The 18922-nt window shown below is 35.5% G+C and overlaps 1 protein-coding gene and 1 long non-coding RNA gene across 2 annotated transcripts in view; one reads left to right on the top strand and one right to left on the bottom strand.

Moving 5' to 3' along the window:
• The window catches only part of LOC123680341, a 50336-nt gene extending 40356 nt beyond the window's left edge, over positions 1–9980 (bottom strand). Inside the window, exon 1 of the long non-coding RNA XR_006747503.1 lies at positions 9792–9980. This is a non-coding gene — a long non-coding RNA (uncharacterized LOC123680341). The remainder of the gene's footprint in view (positions 1–9791) is intronic.
• The window catches only part of LOC123680340 (mycosubtilin synthase subunit C), a 33758-nt gene extending 15319 nt beyond the window's left edge, over positions 1–18439 (top strand). Inside the window, exons 2-14 of the mRNA XM_045618185.1 lie at positions 472–610; positions 2195–2479; positions 7368–7532; positions 7641–7867; positions 10168–10230; positions 10555–10765; positions 11684–11934; positions 12292–12592; positions 13802–14014; positions 14363–14498; positions 17438–17701; positions 17842–18025; positions 18122–18439. Of these exons, the coding sequence (XP_045474141.1) occupies positions 475–610; positions 2195–2479; positions 7368–7532; positions 7641–7867; positions 10168–10230; positions 10555–10765; positions 11684–11934; positions 12292–12592; positions 13802–14014; positions 14363–14498; positions 17438–17701; positions 17842–18025; positions 18122–18262 (2577 nt within the window). The 5' untranslated portion in view covers positions 472–474 and the 3' untranslated portion in view covers positions 18263–18439. The remainder of the gene's footprint in view (positions 1–471; positions 611–2194; positions 2480–7367; positions 7533–7640; positions 7868–10167; positions 10231–10554; positions 10766–11683; positions 11935–12291; positions 12593–13801; positions 14015–14362; positions 14499–17437; positions 17702–17841; positions 18026–18121) is intronic.
• Positions 18440–18922: the final 483 nt, after the last annotated feature.

Raw genomic sequence — 18922 nt, 5'->3', positions numbered from 1 at the left:
ATTTCAATTATAAAAATCATCAGTACCTACTTATACGCCTCAATCAACTTAACCTAGATTACCACATAAACTTAATTCCTTCGTTATGCTTATCAAACCTTCTAATATTAGCTTGTCAATCCAACGATCGAAAAAAAATGAGATTAAATCTGTTTTAATGGTCATTGACTCATGGTCAAATAAACCAAGTATAGAAAAGGTATTGTTTTGCTTCTAGCAATTAAGCAGTACACTTGTCAAGGTGCGTTTTTGTATTGTTAGATACTCTAGGTCTAGGTCAGCGCATTGTCGGAAGTTCATAGTAACTAATAATAGTTGATGTAATCGCCCAAGCTACTAATTTTATATTTCGATAAGTAAATATGCAGAACACTCTAATCAAATGCTAATCGATGTAAAATTGCAAGGCTTAGATTTTATCGGACATGGTGGTCTAGACATCACGATGTTCATTTAGGTTTTTTTTTTCAGAATATGGGGTCCCTTCCTCAATTCTCGATTTTGAAAGGACCTACCAGGAAATTCAACCCTGAATTCATCAATGACATAATTGAAAGCAGGGTTGGAGATTCGAATACAGCTGATAAAATAGCATTGATATTCGAAGATGGTAAGCCATTGAAACCATAGAAAAACTTTTCTTCTTTTTTATTACCTTGATTTTCCTCCTTTCCCCAAACTTGAGTATAATATCTTTTTTCAAAGATCGTCAAAAATGAATTCGAAAAATTAGGTTCATTGCCTTTAGCAGAAAGTTAAGTATAAAGAACGTTAAGCATGTTTCGTCGATCGAAGACAAGTCGTTGCTAATCTCAGTAGTTCTTAAAGATCGTGATGCCTGCAGCTATTCTTGCACGATTCCTTTTTTCTTATTTGATTAAATGAATTTTCACATAATTTAACAAATGTCAGAAGTGACGTATATAAATAAGTGATATTTCCTCAGCGAACACCAATTCCACTAATACACAAAGCATGACAAAAACAATTGTTGTAACTAAACGTTTCAGACAATTTGTCTAATGCATTTAATTAATAAATACAAAGTGTTCCTGAAGTGGAAGTTTAAAAGAAAATAAGAGATTCCTTAGATAATTTCAAGGAAAAAAGTCCTACAAACATGGGCCCGCAGACACTTTGTTTTCAAGATACAGGGTGTTTCTTGTAGTATTACTTTTTGTACTAATTATAACAGTTTATAGAATCTTTATCAATCCTCGCTTCATATAGGGTAAATACGTAAAAAACTTCATTAAAACTTAATTGATTTATTCATAACAGCTTACTAACTGAATCTTTATAATAAAATGGATTTTTCCTGAAACTTACTAGTAAAGTATTTGAAATCGGTAGCAGATACGAAAACTACAAAAAACCAAAAAGTGTAGTACTAGACTAAAATTTCTTCTTACATTTTTCTAAAATATCAGTAGTCCACCAAAAAAATAAATTCTGCGAGTACTCTTCCAGAAACCCTGTATTCACCCTGTACATTTGCATTCGAAATTAGCATGGCAAATGATGAAAACTTCAAATTGGAACATCTATGCCAAATTTAACTTGAATTTCTTGTGAAGTGAAGGTACTACGAGGAAAAAATCAAACTTTAACACTCTGTATCTCAGAAACAAAGCGTATGCGGACTTTTTCTCATAAAATGATTCCAGGGATCTGTCATTTTTTTTTGTACCTCCAACCTCCAATTTAGGAACAGCCTGTATATCGAAATTTTCTTATTTTTGGTATTTTTCTTTGGTAATTTAGAAGTCTGTAAAACTAATTGCTGACACATTTGGTTTAGCCACCAGAGAACAAAATGTACCTCTTGGCAACCCTCAAAAATCGAAAAAGCTGGATCATGCAAAAAGTTCTTTCTTCGAAAGCTACTGAAGGATACATCTCCGAACTTGTACAAACTCTAAGCTTCTGAGAGGTATAAGCCTAGAAGCGTCGATTCATTAAAAACAATGAACGTGGCCTTCAGTTCAAGGGTATTAAATTTGGAACAGAACCAATCAATTTTTGTTATCACACCAAGAGGTGATGATAACTTCTTCCCCTTCATTTTCAATAAATTCATAAAACAGTTAAAAAGAGGGTTACGAACAGACCCCTGGCGAATCCTTCAGTTTTACCAAATCCTTGGTTGACTTCAAACTTCTACCATTTATCATAAAACCTCATCATTTCCCAGGTGATGGAAACACATCAAAACACACCTATGCAGAACTCAACATCATCACCAACAAGTTGGCCAGGGTCATCAAGAACACGATCATACAAGAAAAACTGCAGAGAAACCTTGATGGCGACTACTTGGTAGCTGTCAATCTGTTACCAACCGATCGGTTAGTGTTGGTACTGCTGGCCATTTGGAAGGCAGGAGCTGCATATCTGCCATTGGATCATGCTTTCCCTGGTGCCAGAATTGAACACATAATGAGAGAGGCCAAGCCTGCCCTGGTCATTTTTGATGAAGGTAAGATGATATTATTTTGTGTAATTGTCGAATTGAGTAATGAAGAATCCACAAACACTCTTGAACGGAAAAAATTGAGTAATCATATTAGGCCAATTGAAAAGTCCCCGGTCTGATGCACAGATGGCGGTGCTAGTATTAAATCCATATGATTTTCAGTTAGAACCAACCTTCAAACGATACGTGTCAAAATTTGACAGCAGTCCGACCATTAGTTTGTGAGATTTTGCGTTGTGAGTGTAGCTACTTTTGTTATTTGAAAAAAGATGGAAAAAAGAGAATTTCGTGTGCTGATAAAATATTGCTTTTTGAAGGGAAAAATACAGTTGAAGCAAAATCTTGGCTTGATGAAAAGTTTCCGGGGTCTGCACCAGGAAAATCAACCATCATTAATTGATATGCTAAGTTTGAACGTGGTGAAATGAGCACCGAAGACGGCGAACACAGTGGATGCCCAAAAGAGTAGGTCAACTCTTTGAATCAAAAAAGTTCACAAAATAATTTTGAATGACCGTAAAGTGAATTTGATCGAGATAGCAAACATTGTGAAGATATCATCTAAACGTGTACATCATATCATTCACGAATATTTGTACATGAGAAAGCTGGGTGCGAATTGGGTGCTGCGCGAGCTCAAAATCGATCAAAAGCAACAACGTGTTAATGATTCTGAGCAGAGTTTAAAGCTGTTTAAGTGCAATAAACCTGAATTTTTGCGTCGAAATGTGACAATGGGTGAAACATGGCTCCATCATTTCACTCCGGAGTCCAATTGATAATCAGCTGAGTGGACTGCACACGATGAACCGAATCCAAAGCGAGGAAAAATACAAAAGTCAGCTGGCAAGGTTATGGCATCAGTATTCTGGGATGCGTAAGGTATAATATTCATTGATTACCATTACCATTACCAGAGCCAGACCATCAACAACAATTATTATATAGAGTTATTGGATTGTTTAAAGGATGAAATCGTTGAATTTGAAGAAAAAGAAAAGTGTTGTTTCATCAAGACAATGCGCCGTGTCACAAATCAATGAAAACAATGGCAAAATTAATTGGATTGGGCTTTGAATTGCTTCTGCATCCACCGTATTCGCCAGATCTGGCTCCCAGCGACTTTTTCCTGTTCTCAGACCTCAAAAGAATGCTAGCTGGAAAGAAATTTAGCGCCAATGAAGAAATAATCGCCGAAACTGAAGCCTATTTTGAAGCGAAAGACAAATCGTATTACAAAAATGGTATCGAAAAGTTGGAAGACTGCTTTTATTGCTGTATCGCCCTCGAAGGCAACTATTTGAATAATAAAATCGAATTCTGCCAAAAAAATGTGTTTTACTATGGTAGACCGGGGACATTTCAATTGGCCTGTTATTCATCTGGTTAATGAACAGTAGGACTGTTGTGAACAACTGACAGGTGTTTAATGTCATTGGTCCTGATAGATTAGCAAAACGTTCACAGAAATGTGTAGAGTTAAAATCCGATGATTTTTCTAAAGAACGAAGTCGTTGAGAGTCTGTAGTTGACGAAATTTTCAATATAGCCAGCAGTATCGAGATTCAGCCCTTCGATAATATCATCATCCATCACTTGTTTCATTTCACGCCCGGGCGTTACAAAAAATACGGTCTTTTCTGATTGATGAAGCCCTTCTTGTAGCGTATGGAGAAAGCCTGCAATCGATAGGCAGTATTCTTTGCGTTTTCAATGAATATCGTTTGAAGAACGAAGTGGCGTTTGCATTTTTAGACAAATGAGGGTAAACAGAAGCCAGATAAAATCACTGCAATCTTCGCACAATGGTAAATATACAGGGTGATTCACCGTGATGGCCTATTAGACGTTCATGGAAAACTAATCATAATTTTGTGCTGGAAATTTGCATGCTGAGGTTTGAGACGATGATCTTTCTCCCTAAAATATTTCAGATCTTTACAACTTTCGGTTATATCGGAAACAGACTACTATATACTTATTTCAATTGGCACACCCTGTATATTATAGCATCATTGGATAGCTTTTTTGATGACAATTTCAGCAATAATCCTTACCTTGGGTAAAAACTCAAAGATTCATAGTTAATTTTTTTGAATATTTCTGACAAAAACATTTTTTTCGAAAAAAACTCTTTCATTTTTGATACTTCAAATACGTAGTATCAAAAGACTCTTTGCGATTTGGTCTAAAATATGTATAGGTTGTTCATCAGAAGATTATGAACTTGGATAACCGAAATTCATTATAACTCAAGATTTTCTAATTAGAACCTATATTTTCTATTATTTCAGTCGATTATACGTACAAAAATAGTTTCTTAATCAAACCCTATATCTAAAATGAATACCTACTTTGAGAGTTATCGAGGAAGAATCTTAAATGAGGAAAAACCCCAATTCCTCACTGTGTGGAGTAGTCTGTGACTTCCGGAAAATACAGATATAAACTAAAATTCATGTTTGGATAACTAAATTTCACATTTCATGAATTATAATTAATTTTTCGTAGGGATTGTTGTGCAATCCATAAACCAATACAATTCTCAATACTAATACACACTAATAATTCATTACAATTCTTGAAATGTCAAATTTAGTTATGAAAACATCGAATTTTAGTTTCTTTCTGTGTTTTCCGAATAAAAAGAGGGAGATTTCTTAAACATATTAAATGAAAAGTTGTCAAGGAAGAACTTTAAATGAGAAAAAATCGCAATTGTATTGAGATGATTATGTTAAATATAAGATTGTTGATGTGTTCGTTATAATAGTAACAACACTTCTATTTAATTTCATTCATTTATTTGATTGATTCGGTCTTCACTTGATGGAAATTCATTTTAAATAAATAATAATACACTTTTGTGGAAATCAGCAGTGTATTATTATTTAATTTCATTCAAATAACTTCAATAGTTTCCGAGAAAAGTTCTAGAAGAGTAGTGATTGAATTTTTCCATTTCATTTTCACCCATAGAAGAATACACATTTCTCGAAAAAAAAATGCAAGAAATATTACAAATTAGCAAAGCAAAACTCCCTTGCATTATATTAATTCATTATATTCTCTCAACAAGTTTATATTTCCAGAGCTCCAACTATTTGTTAATGAAAATAATGATTATAAGAACTATTCAATTATACTTTCCAATGAAGAAGACACAACATTATGGAAATGACGAAACCTTATTGCATCAGTAATTATGCCATTCAATCTGATAAAATAATAATCAGACGGTTGAAATGACACCATCGATCAAAATCAAAAGGTTCATGAATATTTCAAAGCTTGCACCTCGATACTGCTATCCTCGTTACATTTCGTTAAATATCTGTTGTACCAATTATGATTTAGATTAATTATATCAATTCCATTGTATACATCGTTACGTATTCCGTTTACCCAACTTGACCAAGGTTGTTGGAATTCACACAGGTTTCTGAAGACAATGACTCGATTTCAATGCACAATTTATTATTTCTATGGTAACGAAATTCAGAAATACAGGTGCATTCTGCGTTTCACTTGACATTTCCCATCAGTTGACTATGCATTGAATTTCTGATTGGAACTTTTCTCAGATTTGGCTTTTATTGATTTGAACTGATATTGTTTTTTTTATATATTTTTCAAATGCTGAATCCCTATAATTAGGTACATCACAATATTTGAGTATCATATGATTTCGCACACGAAAGAAATACCCATTATTTCGAAATGTTTACGGTAAGTTTGGAGTCTAAAGACCAAATCTATCAAAATCGAATTGAACGTTAATAGTTAGTTGTAAAAAACAACACGAAGACTTAAAGAGATATTGGTAAGGAACTTTGTAACGGGTGTTTTTTTCGAGGTATATAACTTTAAGTTTTAACAGCTGTCAAGTGATTTATTCTCAGTTTGGTTTGGCAATTCATCATGAATAGACTCACTCTTTAACAACGCTTGCAAATAGTGCAATTTTATTTCGAAAATAATGGTCCTGTGCGGAATACGTATCGCGCACTACGTCCATTTTATTTTGTTCAGCGATGAAGCGCACTTCTGGTTGAATGGCTATGTCAACAAACAAAACTGCCGCATTTGGAGTGAAGCTAATCCTCAAGTGTATGTCGAAACACCGTTACATCCAGAAAAATTGACTGTTTGGTGCGCTTTATGGGCTGGTGGAACCATTGGTCCGTACTTCTTCAAAAACGATGATGGCCAGAATATTACAGTCAATGGTGATCGGTAAAGAGCCATGATTACTAACTTTTTCATTCCTGAACTGAACAACCATGATGTCCAGGAGCTTTGGTTCCAACAAGACGGCGCAACATGTCACACAGCTCGTGCCACAATCGATTTATTGAAAGACACGTTTGGTGACCGCCTAATTTCACGTTTTGGACCTGTGAATTGGCCTCAAAGATCTTGTGATTTAACACCGCTAGACTACTTTCTGTGGGGCTATGTAAAGGCATTGGTCTATGCGGATAAGCTACAAACCCTTGACCATTTGGAAGACAACATTCGCCGTGTTATTGCCGATATACGGCCACAAATGTTGGAAAAATTAATCGAAAATTGGACGTCCAGATTGGACTACATCCGAGCCAGCCGTGGCGGTCATATGCCAGAAATCATATTTAATATGTAATGCCACAAGATTATCTTGCGGATAAATAAAATTCATGTCAATCGAATAATCCATCGTTGTTTTATTGCAATTTAAAGTTCTATAGCTCTAAAAAAAACACCCTTTACTCTTGAAGATTAAAAGAAATGTTTCATTAAGTTTCTCATCTCAAAAATTATTCGTCACATACTGTTGAGGTTTTTTTGTCAATATACAGAGCTAGAATTTTTCATTGAATCAGATATTGTAAATCGAACTTGTCACCAGATTCTGATTTCTACGTCGATGCCTTCAAACTATCGATAGACGAGCTTTGGTCAAAATCTAGCAAAGAATCTGAGATGGGAATAAAGAAAAACGAACGTCTGAAGCATCAAAGTGGAGACTTGGCTATAGCTCTGTACACATCGGGAAGTACAGGAGTACCCAAAGGTAATAATTAATTTCTTTATTGCGTTGTTATCTTTATTTGTTAGTCACTTGACTTTTTATCTTCGTATTTGTTTTCTGTTTTTTATATATGAATTTTATGTTTTTAAGGGGTGAAATTGCCTCACAAGGTGATACTAAATCGTCTAAATTGGCAGTTCAAGGCATTCCCTTTCAGTGAAACTGAAAAGGTCTGCGTTTTCAAGACAGCCTTAACTTTCGTCGACAGTATTTCCGAAATCTGGGGTCCCCTAATGAGAGGTCTATCTTTGCTGGTCATACCCAAAGAGGTCACCAAAGATCCAGAAAGACTCATTGAAGCCTTGGAGAAGTACAAGGTAAGAATATTCTTATATACTTATAATTATTGTGAATGCTGCAGAAATATTTGATGTGAATGTTTAGATTTTGAATTATTTGAATATTTTCATTATTGATAGTTTTGTTGTTGATTTGAGCAATTTATATTCATATTTTGAGTCTGAGTAGTCAACTGGTGAATAATTTTTTGAATAATAATAGTCTTCTTCAAGTTCTTCAGGATGAAATACTCGAAAACTATGACGATTTTCGAAATTTCATATAGCTGCTATTTTCTCATACATTTTAATCGAGGAAAAACCTAATTAATTAATTTTCTGATTCTAATTAATCTTTTGTCTTTATATCAGAAAAAGTCAGTATCGAAAATTTGACTCGAATCAATTACACACATACAGGGTGTTCGTAAATTGGAGATACAAAGAAAAATGTGAGATTTCTTGGATAATTTGAAAAAAATTCCGTAAACATGGAAACGCAAACGCTTTGTTTTCTCTATTAATCTTACCCATATATTGGGTAAATAAGAACCAAAACTTATAATTAATTTATTCATCACAGCTTACTAACTGGATTTTTATGATAATTTGAATTTTCCTGAGGATTACTAGAGAATTGTTTGAATTTTTTTTCTCGAAATCGGTATCAGATATCACAAAACTACCAGAAAACGAAAAGTGTAGTGCTGGACTAAATTTTCTTTTCACATTTTTCTTAATTACCAATGGTGCACCAAAAAAAGGTTTTGGAGGAAAGAAGCGGGCACTGTTCCAGAAAAAATATCACACTGTAATTTTTTTTTTGAGGGGGAAGGTGATATGAGAAAAGATTTGAGAAAAATCTGATTTTAACACACAGTATCTAGAAAACAAAACGTTTGCGGGCCCATGTTTAAATAGTATATTCTGAAACGAGTTGCAGAATGGGCTCCTATTCCAACATGATTGCGAAAATCGTCACACACCGCCATTTTAGTTCTCCTGTCAGTGTTCGGAATCCAAACAAACAAATTGTCATTCACATTAGTACGTTGTCGTTGAAGAAATTGGCTTATTTTGATAAATAAGATTATTTAAAGAACGATTTTACTATTAATTGATAGACAGAAGGAACGAGATTAATGCCAGTAAGTTCGAACTTGAAGTTCAACTAATAAACACGGCTTTTTACAAAATCTGGGGAATGGTACAGGATTCAAACTTACTGGTATTAACCTCGTTCCTTCTGTCTATCAATTAATACTGAAATTGTTCCTCAAATACTCTCATTTATGAAAATAAGCCAATTCCTTCAACGACACCGTACTAATTTGAATGACAATTTATTTGTTTGGATTCCGAACACTGACAGGAGAACCAAAAATGGCGGTTTATGACATCACACTAATAGAGCGTATTTCAGTCAAATTTTGTGAAATATTGTCGAAATTCAATGAACAATTCAGTTTACATATCCTAGTGACTTTTGTATTGTATCTTGGCAGTTGGTGTGACTGTTACGAAAATTGACAGATTACGGAATATGAATGAGAATCGTTTCGAATTTTGAAATAATTTACAATTACACATTAAATTCGTGAATTATGTCTGACGAATCACGAAATCGATTTAACACCACCAGAATTAAGAGAAATTGCGAATAATGTTGAAAATCATTTCACTATATCAAAATTATATTATATTGACAATTCTTGACGTTTGTTGAAATTTGTTAGGACTGGAAGTCAGTATAGACAACCACAAAACGAAAAATATAACTGAAAACGAAGCTGTAATGAGTTCATTACAGCAATGTTTTCAAAACTGTAATGAACTCATTACGATAATGAAATAGAGAAAAATGTTTTCCCCAAAATGATTGGGGAATCTGTCATTTTCGCTTGTACCTTCAATTTAGGAACATCCTGTATATCCTTAACATATTATCATTCGTTCAACTCACCTCTCCATAACATGCATAACTACCAAGTACCAACCAACACATTGAAATTCTGTTTTGTTTATAATCGTTCTCATAACGCGTTTTATATTATCGTCCATGTATAGAGCTTCTTAGATCGTGTTTTCCACAAGTTTTCACTTTTAAACTGACATTTCAGAAGACACTGTTTGTTGTGTTACGAAATTAACATCATACATCTTTGGTTTTAACGATTTCTCAATGAATCCACTACGCGTCTGTTATTTATGTTCATCTCAATCCACTGCAACCTCAAGACAGTTACGTCATTGCCAGACACAACAAAAACTTCCACAAACTTGTCTACGTGGCTCTCGTTAGAATTGTTGGTCAATCATGTACATTTTTCTTTTTGCAGGTAGAAAGATTGGTTCTAGTGCCATCCCTGTTGAGATCCATCCTGATGTTCGTTGAAATAAAGGTCAGTATGTCGAAGAACCAGTATCAAACTGGCTTATATCCAAGGCCACCCCCTCTATTCAGTTGAGAACAACAAATAACTGAAATAACTTTCTGTGCAGAAAAGTCCTTCAAGGTTCGAGTTGTTATCGGTATAACGGCAAAAACTTGTTTTAAAAAAATGACGTATTGCCTTAACGAGTCTCAACCTGGTCATAAATAATAAAACATTGCACAACTACAGCATTGCACAGATTTTGCATTGATAAGGATTATTCATGATGATGAATTGAACATTAGTTTACCTACTTGTTTGCACTTTGTTCATAACAGTTTTTTCGTTCAGAAACAAGATGGAATCCTGTCCAATCTGAAGACCTGGGTTTGCTCTGGTGAGACCTTGGTCAAGGGTGCAGCCTTGGACTTCTACAAGTATTTCCCGGAGAACGAACATCGCCTATGCAACTTCTATGGCAGTACCGAAATCATGGGTGACGTCACCTATTACGTCATCAAGGGATTGGATCAGATGAAATCTTTCGAGAAGGTTCCTATAGGTAAGCAGTGAAAGTTAAGGGTACAAGTAGGGATTCATCAAGCCAAGTAGCTTGACGTTTTAACCAAATACTTGACTTGAAAATCAACATGACTTGATTTTAAATGTTTATTGCTTGACTTGATATCAAGCTACTTGATATTACTTGAGCTTGGTATGCACATGTCGCACGGCATATATTTCTGCAATCTCGTGATCGCTTAAATTAAATAAGTGGAATCCTCGAGTGACGAGAAACTGAAGCATTCGCCAGTGACTTTATTAGTACTTTTCTCACATCTCTATTAAATCTATTGGTAGATTTTGGTGGTTTCATAACTATCTTTTCAAACTTGGGCAAAATTTCCAAGGATTTTTTATCAACGCGAGCATCTATACCTCCTGTTGAAAGACAATTTTCCAGAGCTGCTCTTACAGTTACAAAAACCCGCAATAGGTTAGGCAACAAATCTATAAGATGCCTCATGTATCTTAGATCTTGGATGGAAAATTATGAAATCGAACAAAGCCTAGGGATTTCTCAATATTAAGAAATTTTATTTTTTTATTATTTTCTATTTTATTATGATTAATAGTGATTTAATTTATGTTTCTATTTCAAAAAAGTTGATATTTTCGGTTCTTCTATACAATAAGTTCAAAAAAATAAAAGTGTTTTTTGCAAGGATTCTTCCTATTTCATAATTTTTTTATTGACGTGACACTACACAATGAAACTGCTAATCTAGCATTTGCGGGTTTGGATTCCCTAATCCTGTTAGGCCTATTGATTTCTCACCTCAAAAATTGCCAAATTACTGATAAATATGACTCTTCACAACAACAATCAATTTGGGGCGCCATCCTCCAGCCTCCAAGCGAAAGGTCAAGCATACATCGCACCAAATACCAAGAACCAAATTTCACAATTTTTTTTCAGGTAATCCTGTCGACAACACCATCGTCTATCTCTTGGACTCTGAGTTTCGACCAGTAAAAGCGGGAGAGATCGGTGAACTGTACGTTTCAGGCCTCAACCTGGCCTCCGGATACATAAACGGCAGAGATCCTGACAAATTCATCGAAAACCCCTTGGCTATCGATCCCACCTACGGTAAATTGTACAGAACTGGAGATTTTGCACGATTGGAGAAAGGTACTCTGATGTACGAGGGTAGGACGGACTCTCAGGTAGGTGAATTTGATGATCTACGGTTTAATCGGGGACCACAAGTGATCCCTTGAAGAACCCCTTTAGAAAAAAGTGGAATCGTTGTTACTATGGATGAACTGAATCAAATTGAGAGACCTCAAATGAACCACTGAAGACTAATCGATACCTGACTGTTAGTTGTCCCTTATATGATTTGAAGATCAATCTAGATAAATTTAAATCAATCCATATTAAGGCACTATGGTTTAAGAATTGAGAATATTAATGGTCGTAATCACTCCTCTCACATTTGAAGATTTTTCTCCTGCTTAGGAAGAGTTGTTTCTGTTTTTATTCAAACTAAAGACCCTAACAATTCCTGTTTCCCTTCCTAGGTCAAGATAAGAGGTCACCGTGTGGATCTGACGGAGGTAGAAAAAGCGGTGTCTTCCATTGAAGAAGTGGACAAGGCAGTGGTCCTCTGCTACAAGCCTGGAGAGATGAGCCAGGCTCTTTTGGCCTTCGTTACTACAAAGCAACTGGTGAGCGAGAGTTGGATCGAGGCATACCTGAGGAAGAAGCTGACGGCCTACATGATACCGCAGGTGATACTGGTAGAGACTATACCGCTCCTGGTCAATGGAAAGATCGACAGGCAGGGTCTGCTCAAGATGTACGAGAACACGAACAATAACGGTAAGATAGCTCTAAATACATTTAAGGTACTGCTTTTCGACAAAATTTGAAAAATTCTACACAGTAATTTCTGTGAATAAGCTTGAAGGTCTTAAGTGAAACTAGGTAAATTTTTTTGTGATGATAGTACTTCTCATTAATGACACTTATGACAAATTTAGTTCTTCTAATTTATGATTTGAATATCGAAAACCTCTATTGTATTTTTTCTTTGAGTACGATTTTTCTATCATTCTTTTTTTTTTTGTTCATATAATCATTATGCTTCTTAGAATCATTACCACTGTCATGACCAATATACCAAATTGAGGCTATCCATGCCCCTGAGTTATGAACCCTCTGTTTTGCTGAAACTCTAGCTGTCTGAATATGTGCTCAAGAGTGTCTCAAAAAGAACTCAAAGGGATACTCTGAGAACCTTGGAATTATAAAGACAGAGTTCCCTACTGTCCTGGGATTCCCGTAATACCAAAACATACTTGGCTAGAGGCAACAATGTAACTTACTCTTGGTTATCAGGACACTGGGGCATCTAAGACAATGAAAAGCCGTTAAACTTGAGGAAAAAACATCAACGGTAATACCTGCCGGACCAAAACATTTCTGTGGACTTGGAAAAAAATCAACAGGTCAGCGAACTGGCAGTGTAAACTGAAAAGCAAAGAGACCCTCTGGAAGAGCACACCCAGACACAAAGATTTCTGCAATTTTTGCCATCTTACACCAAGAAGCTTCTGCAGCTACTACAAGCAGAGCTTCAAGTTATTGTGGGACTGCTGGTAGGGTACTGTCTGCCGTAATATCATTTGTTTCAAATGAGCCTGTCGGCAGATAAAATTTCCTGAATTTCCAGAAGAAGAGAAGAGGAGAAACAGAAGAGAAAAAACAGCTGAAGACATCCAAATTGTCTTGTAGAACCACACCTAGACTAGTCACATCTTAATCCTTGCGTGTGATAGCTGAAGCTCTCAAATATGTCAGATTTCCCAACACTATATAAGATTTCCTTAGGACTGATATTAAGCAGAGTATAAATACAAAAGATCCGAAATAGTCACAGTTCTGATAGGTTGTGCCTTAACTAATCGCATCAATGAAATTATTGTTGAGTTGAGTATCAAAGAACTAGCACGCAAAAAACTGGTACCTTGGTAGTACCAGCTTTTACATCTCTCTAGTGGTAGTGGATTAGAATATTGAAATTTTCAGACGACTACCAGTATCAAGTGGACATAGACTACACGGGCGTTCCCTCCAATCAGATGGAGGCTGCCAAGGTGCTCTTCGAAACAGTGGCTTCCGTGTTGAATAGGGCTGCCAGGGCTGTCATCAAATCGGACGCAAATTTCTATAATTTGGGTGGAAACTCCCTGAATTCGATCTACACTATCACCAAGCTGAACGAGCAGGGCTACAGAATCGGTAAGTAACTTGTTGGTGGTGTGAAAAGTACCGAGACTTACGGATAGATGGCGACTATCTTTTTCGTTTCTGCTACCGTTTTTGAGGAGAAAAAAGCCAGGCAAAAGTTCTTTCTCGAAAACCTAGCAAAAAATATGATAAATCTGGAAGGTATCGAAAAGTTTTTGAATAAAACAAATATATTTTTTATGATATCATCCAAGTTATCCCCCCTCCTTGTTTGTACCTACAATTTGGGACCGCCTCTATAGAGAGACTTGTTATCTTGTTCGTTTTCTCGGATCTTTCGTCACGTGTCACGTGTTGGGCTTAAAAATAAAAAGAAGTGTTCAAGAGATTTCATTTCAGGTATTAGCGATTTCATAGCAGCTCTGGACCTCGGGGAGATCTTGGAGAGGATGACAGCTGGCACCGTGGTCGATATACGCCCCCCTCAGTTCACAGCACAGGCCTGCCGTCTCGCCGACAAGGAGATAGTCACTTCGTAAGTAATATTTTTATACAGGGATGGTCCAGAGAAATATCTAAAGGGAGGTTTTCTTCGAGGCTTCAACTCTTATAATCTCAATAGGAGTTAGAACACGATGAATTTCGTAGGCTGCGCATCACTATTTTGTTAGGCACTACTGGGTATATAAACCCGGTTTAAAGTTAAGATGCTTAGAAAACCTGGTGTCTACTTATTCCTGTAAAACTTTCAGATAAAATGGGAGATTTTCCGGACTTATACCTACTTGATTTCGAGGGATCGCGTCTGTTTCAGATGGCGCGTACATTAACATTAATTAATTTGACATTTCTCTCGATTCACTGCTCTCGTGACCTTCGAGTATAGAACAATGATATTTTATATTCTATGCTCTTAACAATCTTCTATACTCTGTCATTATATTCCATTCAATTTATTAAAAATTCGATAGGAACTGAATTGTAATTTATTGTGAAAGTTTGTAAAGTCTAAAATCAGTATTTCATTTTTAAACGGCGCCAGGCAGATAGTAGGAATTCGAAATTTGTGGAGAGCGCCACCTTACAGAACTCTGGTGAAGCAGAATACCAAAGCAACATGTGGATATCTCAAAAAATCTGAAACAAAATCGAATCAGTACACACACCAGGGATTCTATACGTCTTATGTTGAAGTCGCCATGCTATACTATTGGTGGATTTATGCACCAGTCCTAAGAACTAAGTCTAAACCTAATGACTAATAATTGAACGCTAACAAATCAATGAGGGCGTTCGTCAAGTTTCCCAAGAACTAAGAACTAACACTAGCAGGCCAACTGTTATGATGGATTTATGCATTATGCATTAAGGACTAAGAACTATGAACTAAGAACTAAACCTAAGAATTCAGTGGCGTTTATGCACTCTCTTGTTAGTTCTTAGTTAAGGCATGCGCACGTGCTCGAACTACTTTCTATTTGTTCTATACTTTGATGTTTTGTCATGAACGGGTTGGTCAGAGAAAGTTGACCAATCGTTCACTTATCTCCGGTTGAGATGTTCTTTTAACCCCTGGAAGAGCGGTTTTCCAGAGGTCTCGGAGAATTAATAAATTATGTAAATTCACTAAGATGTTATGTGAGTCCGGCCCGTCGCTTTAATGGACAGGTCTTATTAGTTGAATTTCCCTCTCTAGGGACAGGATTATTGGGTCAATGAAAATCGATTTAAATTTTAAATATAATGAAGAAAAATAAAAAATAACCAAAGCTACAATATCCCTTGAAATGTTGACTCAACGGCCAAAATCTTATAAAAAACAAAAAAATTATCTCAAATAATCTGTTATTCAACAAACGAAACAATATACCAACTTTGAATTTGGGAGAATCGGGACTACTTAAATAAACTTATTTTCATTAAAAAAAAAAACATTCAAACATCAACAAATAAACCAAAAGTAAATAACCAAAAGACTTGCCCTTATCCCACGATGCTAGGTAAGTATTTTAGGCCCTGCCTAAACCTAGTTTGAATTTTTTTTCAAACTGTTCACTCGAAAACGTGTAATTCCTTATATAACACTTCACTCCCGATCCGCGAACTCCGATCTATCTAATTTATTCCAAAGAGATTCTAAAAAAACAAATTCTAACTTTATCCCAAAAAAAAAATTCCTAGTTTTCTACTTCTGACCTAATTTAACCGTTCTTAATAAGAGACCCTAAGCGATACTAACTAACTCTTTCGACCTCCACAAAAAAATCCTAACATCATACTTCTCTAAGACCGCCCTAACTACTCCTCCAGATACCATGTCAATTAGATCATTGGTTAGAACATTTTTTATCTTTTTTCAATAAGACTCCTTACCTCTACTTCAAACTACATTTTTCTGTCGATCTCAGCAAGAAACATACTTCAACTCCGCCTAAGACCTTTTTGCTGCGTCATCTGAGAATGACCCTGACGGTTTTTCGCATGTATCGAACTCAGATAAGTCAAGATTTCCTCATATCTAAATTATTTTTCTTATCCGTAAAAAATATATCGATTTCACCAACGCCGTGAGACGGTTACTAAGAAAAGCATTGATTGGAAAATAAAACATCCTTATGCTAAGATAAGATCAGTCTAAACAAGTCACGATCACTCTTTTGAATTTAACGTATATTCTCTCTGCATAATAATTTCTAATAATTTCGATAATTTTCAAATATCCGCTTTACTACAGTTTGACATTGATATTTATTGTGAAGAAATTGAATTTAATTTTTTCAAATACACCTAATACTTTTCATCGATAAACACGAATAAAGAACATAAAATGATAGAAACTGGTACTCGTTAATATTGAAATTCTATGCGGCGCACGTGAACTTCTATATTTTACCTGAGCCCTTAGTTCTTAGTTAACATTTGGCCTGCTAGTGTTAGTTTTTAGGAAACGTGCAGAAACACCCTCATTGATTTGTTAGCGTTCAATTCTTAGTTCTTAGGTTCAGTCTTAGTTCTTAGGACTGGTGCATAAATCCACCATTAACTAAGAACTAAGGGCTCAGGTAAAATATAGAAGTTCACGTGCGCCGCATAGAATTTCAATATTAACGAGTACCAGTTTCTATCATTTTATGTTCTTTATTCGTGTTTATCGATGAAAAGTATTAGGTGTATTTGAAAAAATTAAATTCAATTTCTTCACAATAAATATCAATGTCAAACATCAAAGTATAGAACAAATAGAAAGTAGTTCGAGCACGTGCGCATGCCTCAACTAAGAACTAACAAGATAAAAACAAGATAAACGCCACTGAATTCTTAGGTTTAGTTCTTAGTTCATAGTTCTTAGTCTTTAGTTCTTAGGTACGGTGCATAAATCCACCATATATCTCTATGGATGTGCCAACCGACACCATTAAAAAGTCACGTGATTTCGACCTCCCAATTCTTCTTCTTTATGCTTTCATTTTTCAGGATGATAACGGAAAGTTTCTACAGAAAGGCGGATTTGGAACAGTGGATCCTATCGGAAATTTCAGAAAACGATTACAGAGTGTACTTGGACGACATGTGGGACCCGTTGGTGGAGAAAGGACTCAGCTTCATCGTGAAAAACGAGTATCAGAAAGTTGTTGGCGCCTGCATCAACTTTGATCTAGTGGACGAACCTGAAGTGGACATCAGTTCAGGACTGCTCAAGATCTTCGAGTTTTTGGATTTCGTAGAAGGACCCTTCAGGTATTTTTATCTAGTTTTTACCACCATAGAAAATACATAAATAAACGTCAAACCTAAATAACATAGAATGCAATTGTGAAGGTCCTAACACAGAACCATGAGGCACTCCTCTTCCTAAGATCTCTATTATCTTATTGTAGGCAATCCAAGCTGCCCAAAGAAAAAAACAAAACTCTACACTGTCACATGATGGGTACCCATAGTTCCTTAACATCGAGGGAAAACATATTGGTCATCCAGTTCATGGAAGAAGAAGTATACAAACTTGCCAAAAACAAAGGATTCGAAGGAATACTTACCGTTAATACTAGTCCCTTAACACAGGTAAGGACTTTCAACTATTCGATTTAAAAAGATTTACCTTTGGATCTGCACAATTGACTAGTAGTTCTTTTGAACAACGCTCTGTTTTCCTTACAGCAATTGGGCAGAGACGTATTCAAGTACGAAGTTCTGCAAGATTACCAGGTGAATCAATATGTAGCTCCAGACAACACAAAACCATTTGGTCTTGCTCCAGACTCCCAAAGGGCTCTGATTCAATGGAAAGCTGTAGTTTAAGATATTCATCTTGCCTTTATTTTCATTCCTATTTATTTCATTTTAAGATCTTATTCAGTAGGTCAATTATTGTATATAGACGTTCTTTTTTATGAACATTCAATGATGTATAGTTCTGTATGTATTTGTAGTAAGTTATACTTGTAGATAAGTTTATCAATAAAGAAATAATTGAAATCTAACGTGTTTAGAATGAAGACAAAACAAATAAAAAAACAATAAACAACATCTTTGTTGTCATCTTCGAACATATACAAAATGCCTAATACTGGGTAGTTATTGCACGAAAACCAAATTCTTGATTTTTCACACACAAAAATCACATACAAACACAAAAATTCGTATCAGAAACATATGATGAGTGAGGAGGTACCCGGGTAGCAGATCTAATATAGGCAACCAATCATACACTAAGACGTTTTGTGTGTTGCCTATTCAATTGTACTCCTGCTCCTGGTATACCTCCTCCATCGTGAGATCGAGAACATATGAATGTTCCTGTTACAAAATTCGTACACCAAATTCTTGTTGTTTCTCGTTCGAATTTACTCATTTCACACACGAAAATCACATCCAAACACAAAAATTCGTATCAGAAACATATTATGAATGAGGAGGTATCCGGGTAGCAGATCTAATATAGGCAACCAATTATACACT

This window comes from Harmonia axyridis, chromosome 5, assembly GCF_914767665.1.
Source record: "Harmonia axyridis chromosome 5, icHarAxyr1.1, whole genome shotgun sequence".
Taxonomy (NCBI): Eukaryota; Metazoa; Arthropoda; class Insecta; order Coleoptera; family Coccinellidae; genus Harmonia; species Harmonia axyridis.
This window is presented reverse-complemented; position numbering and strand designations above follow the sequence as displayed.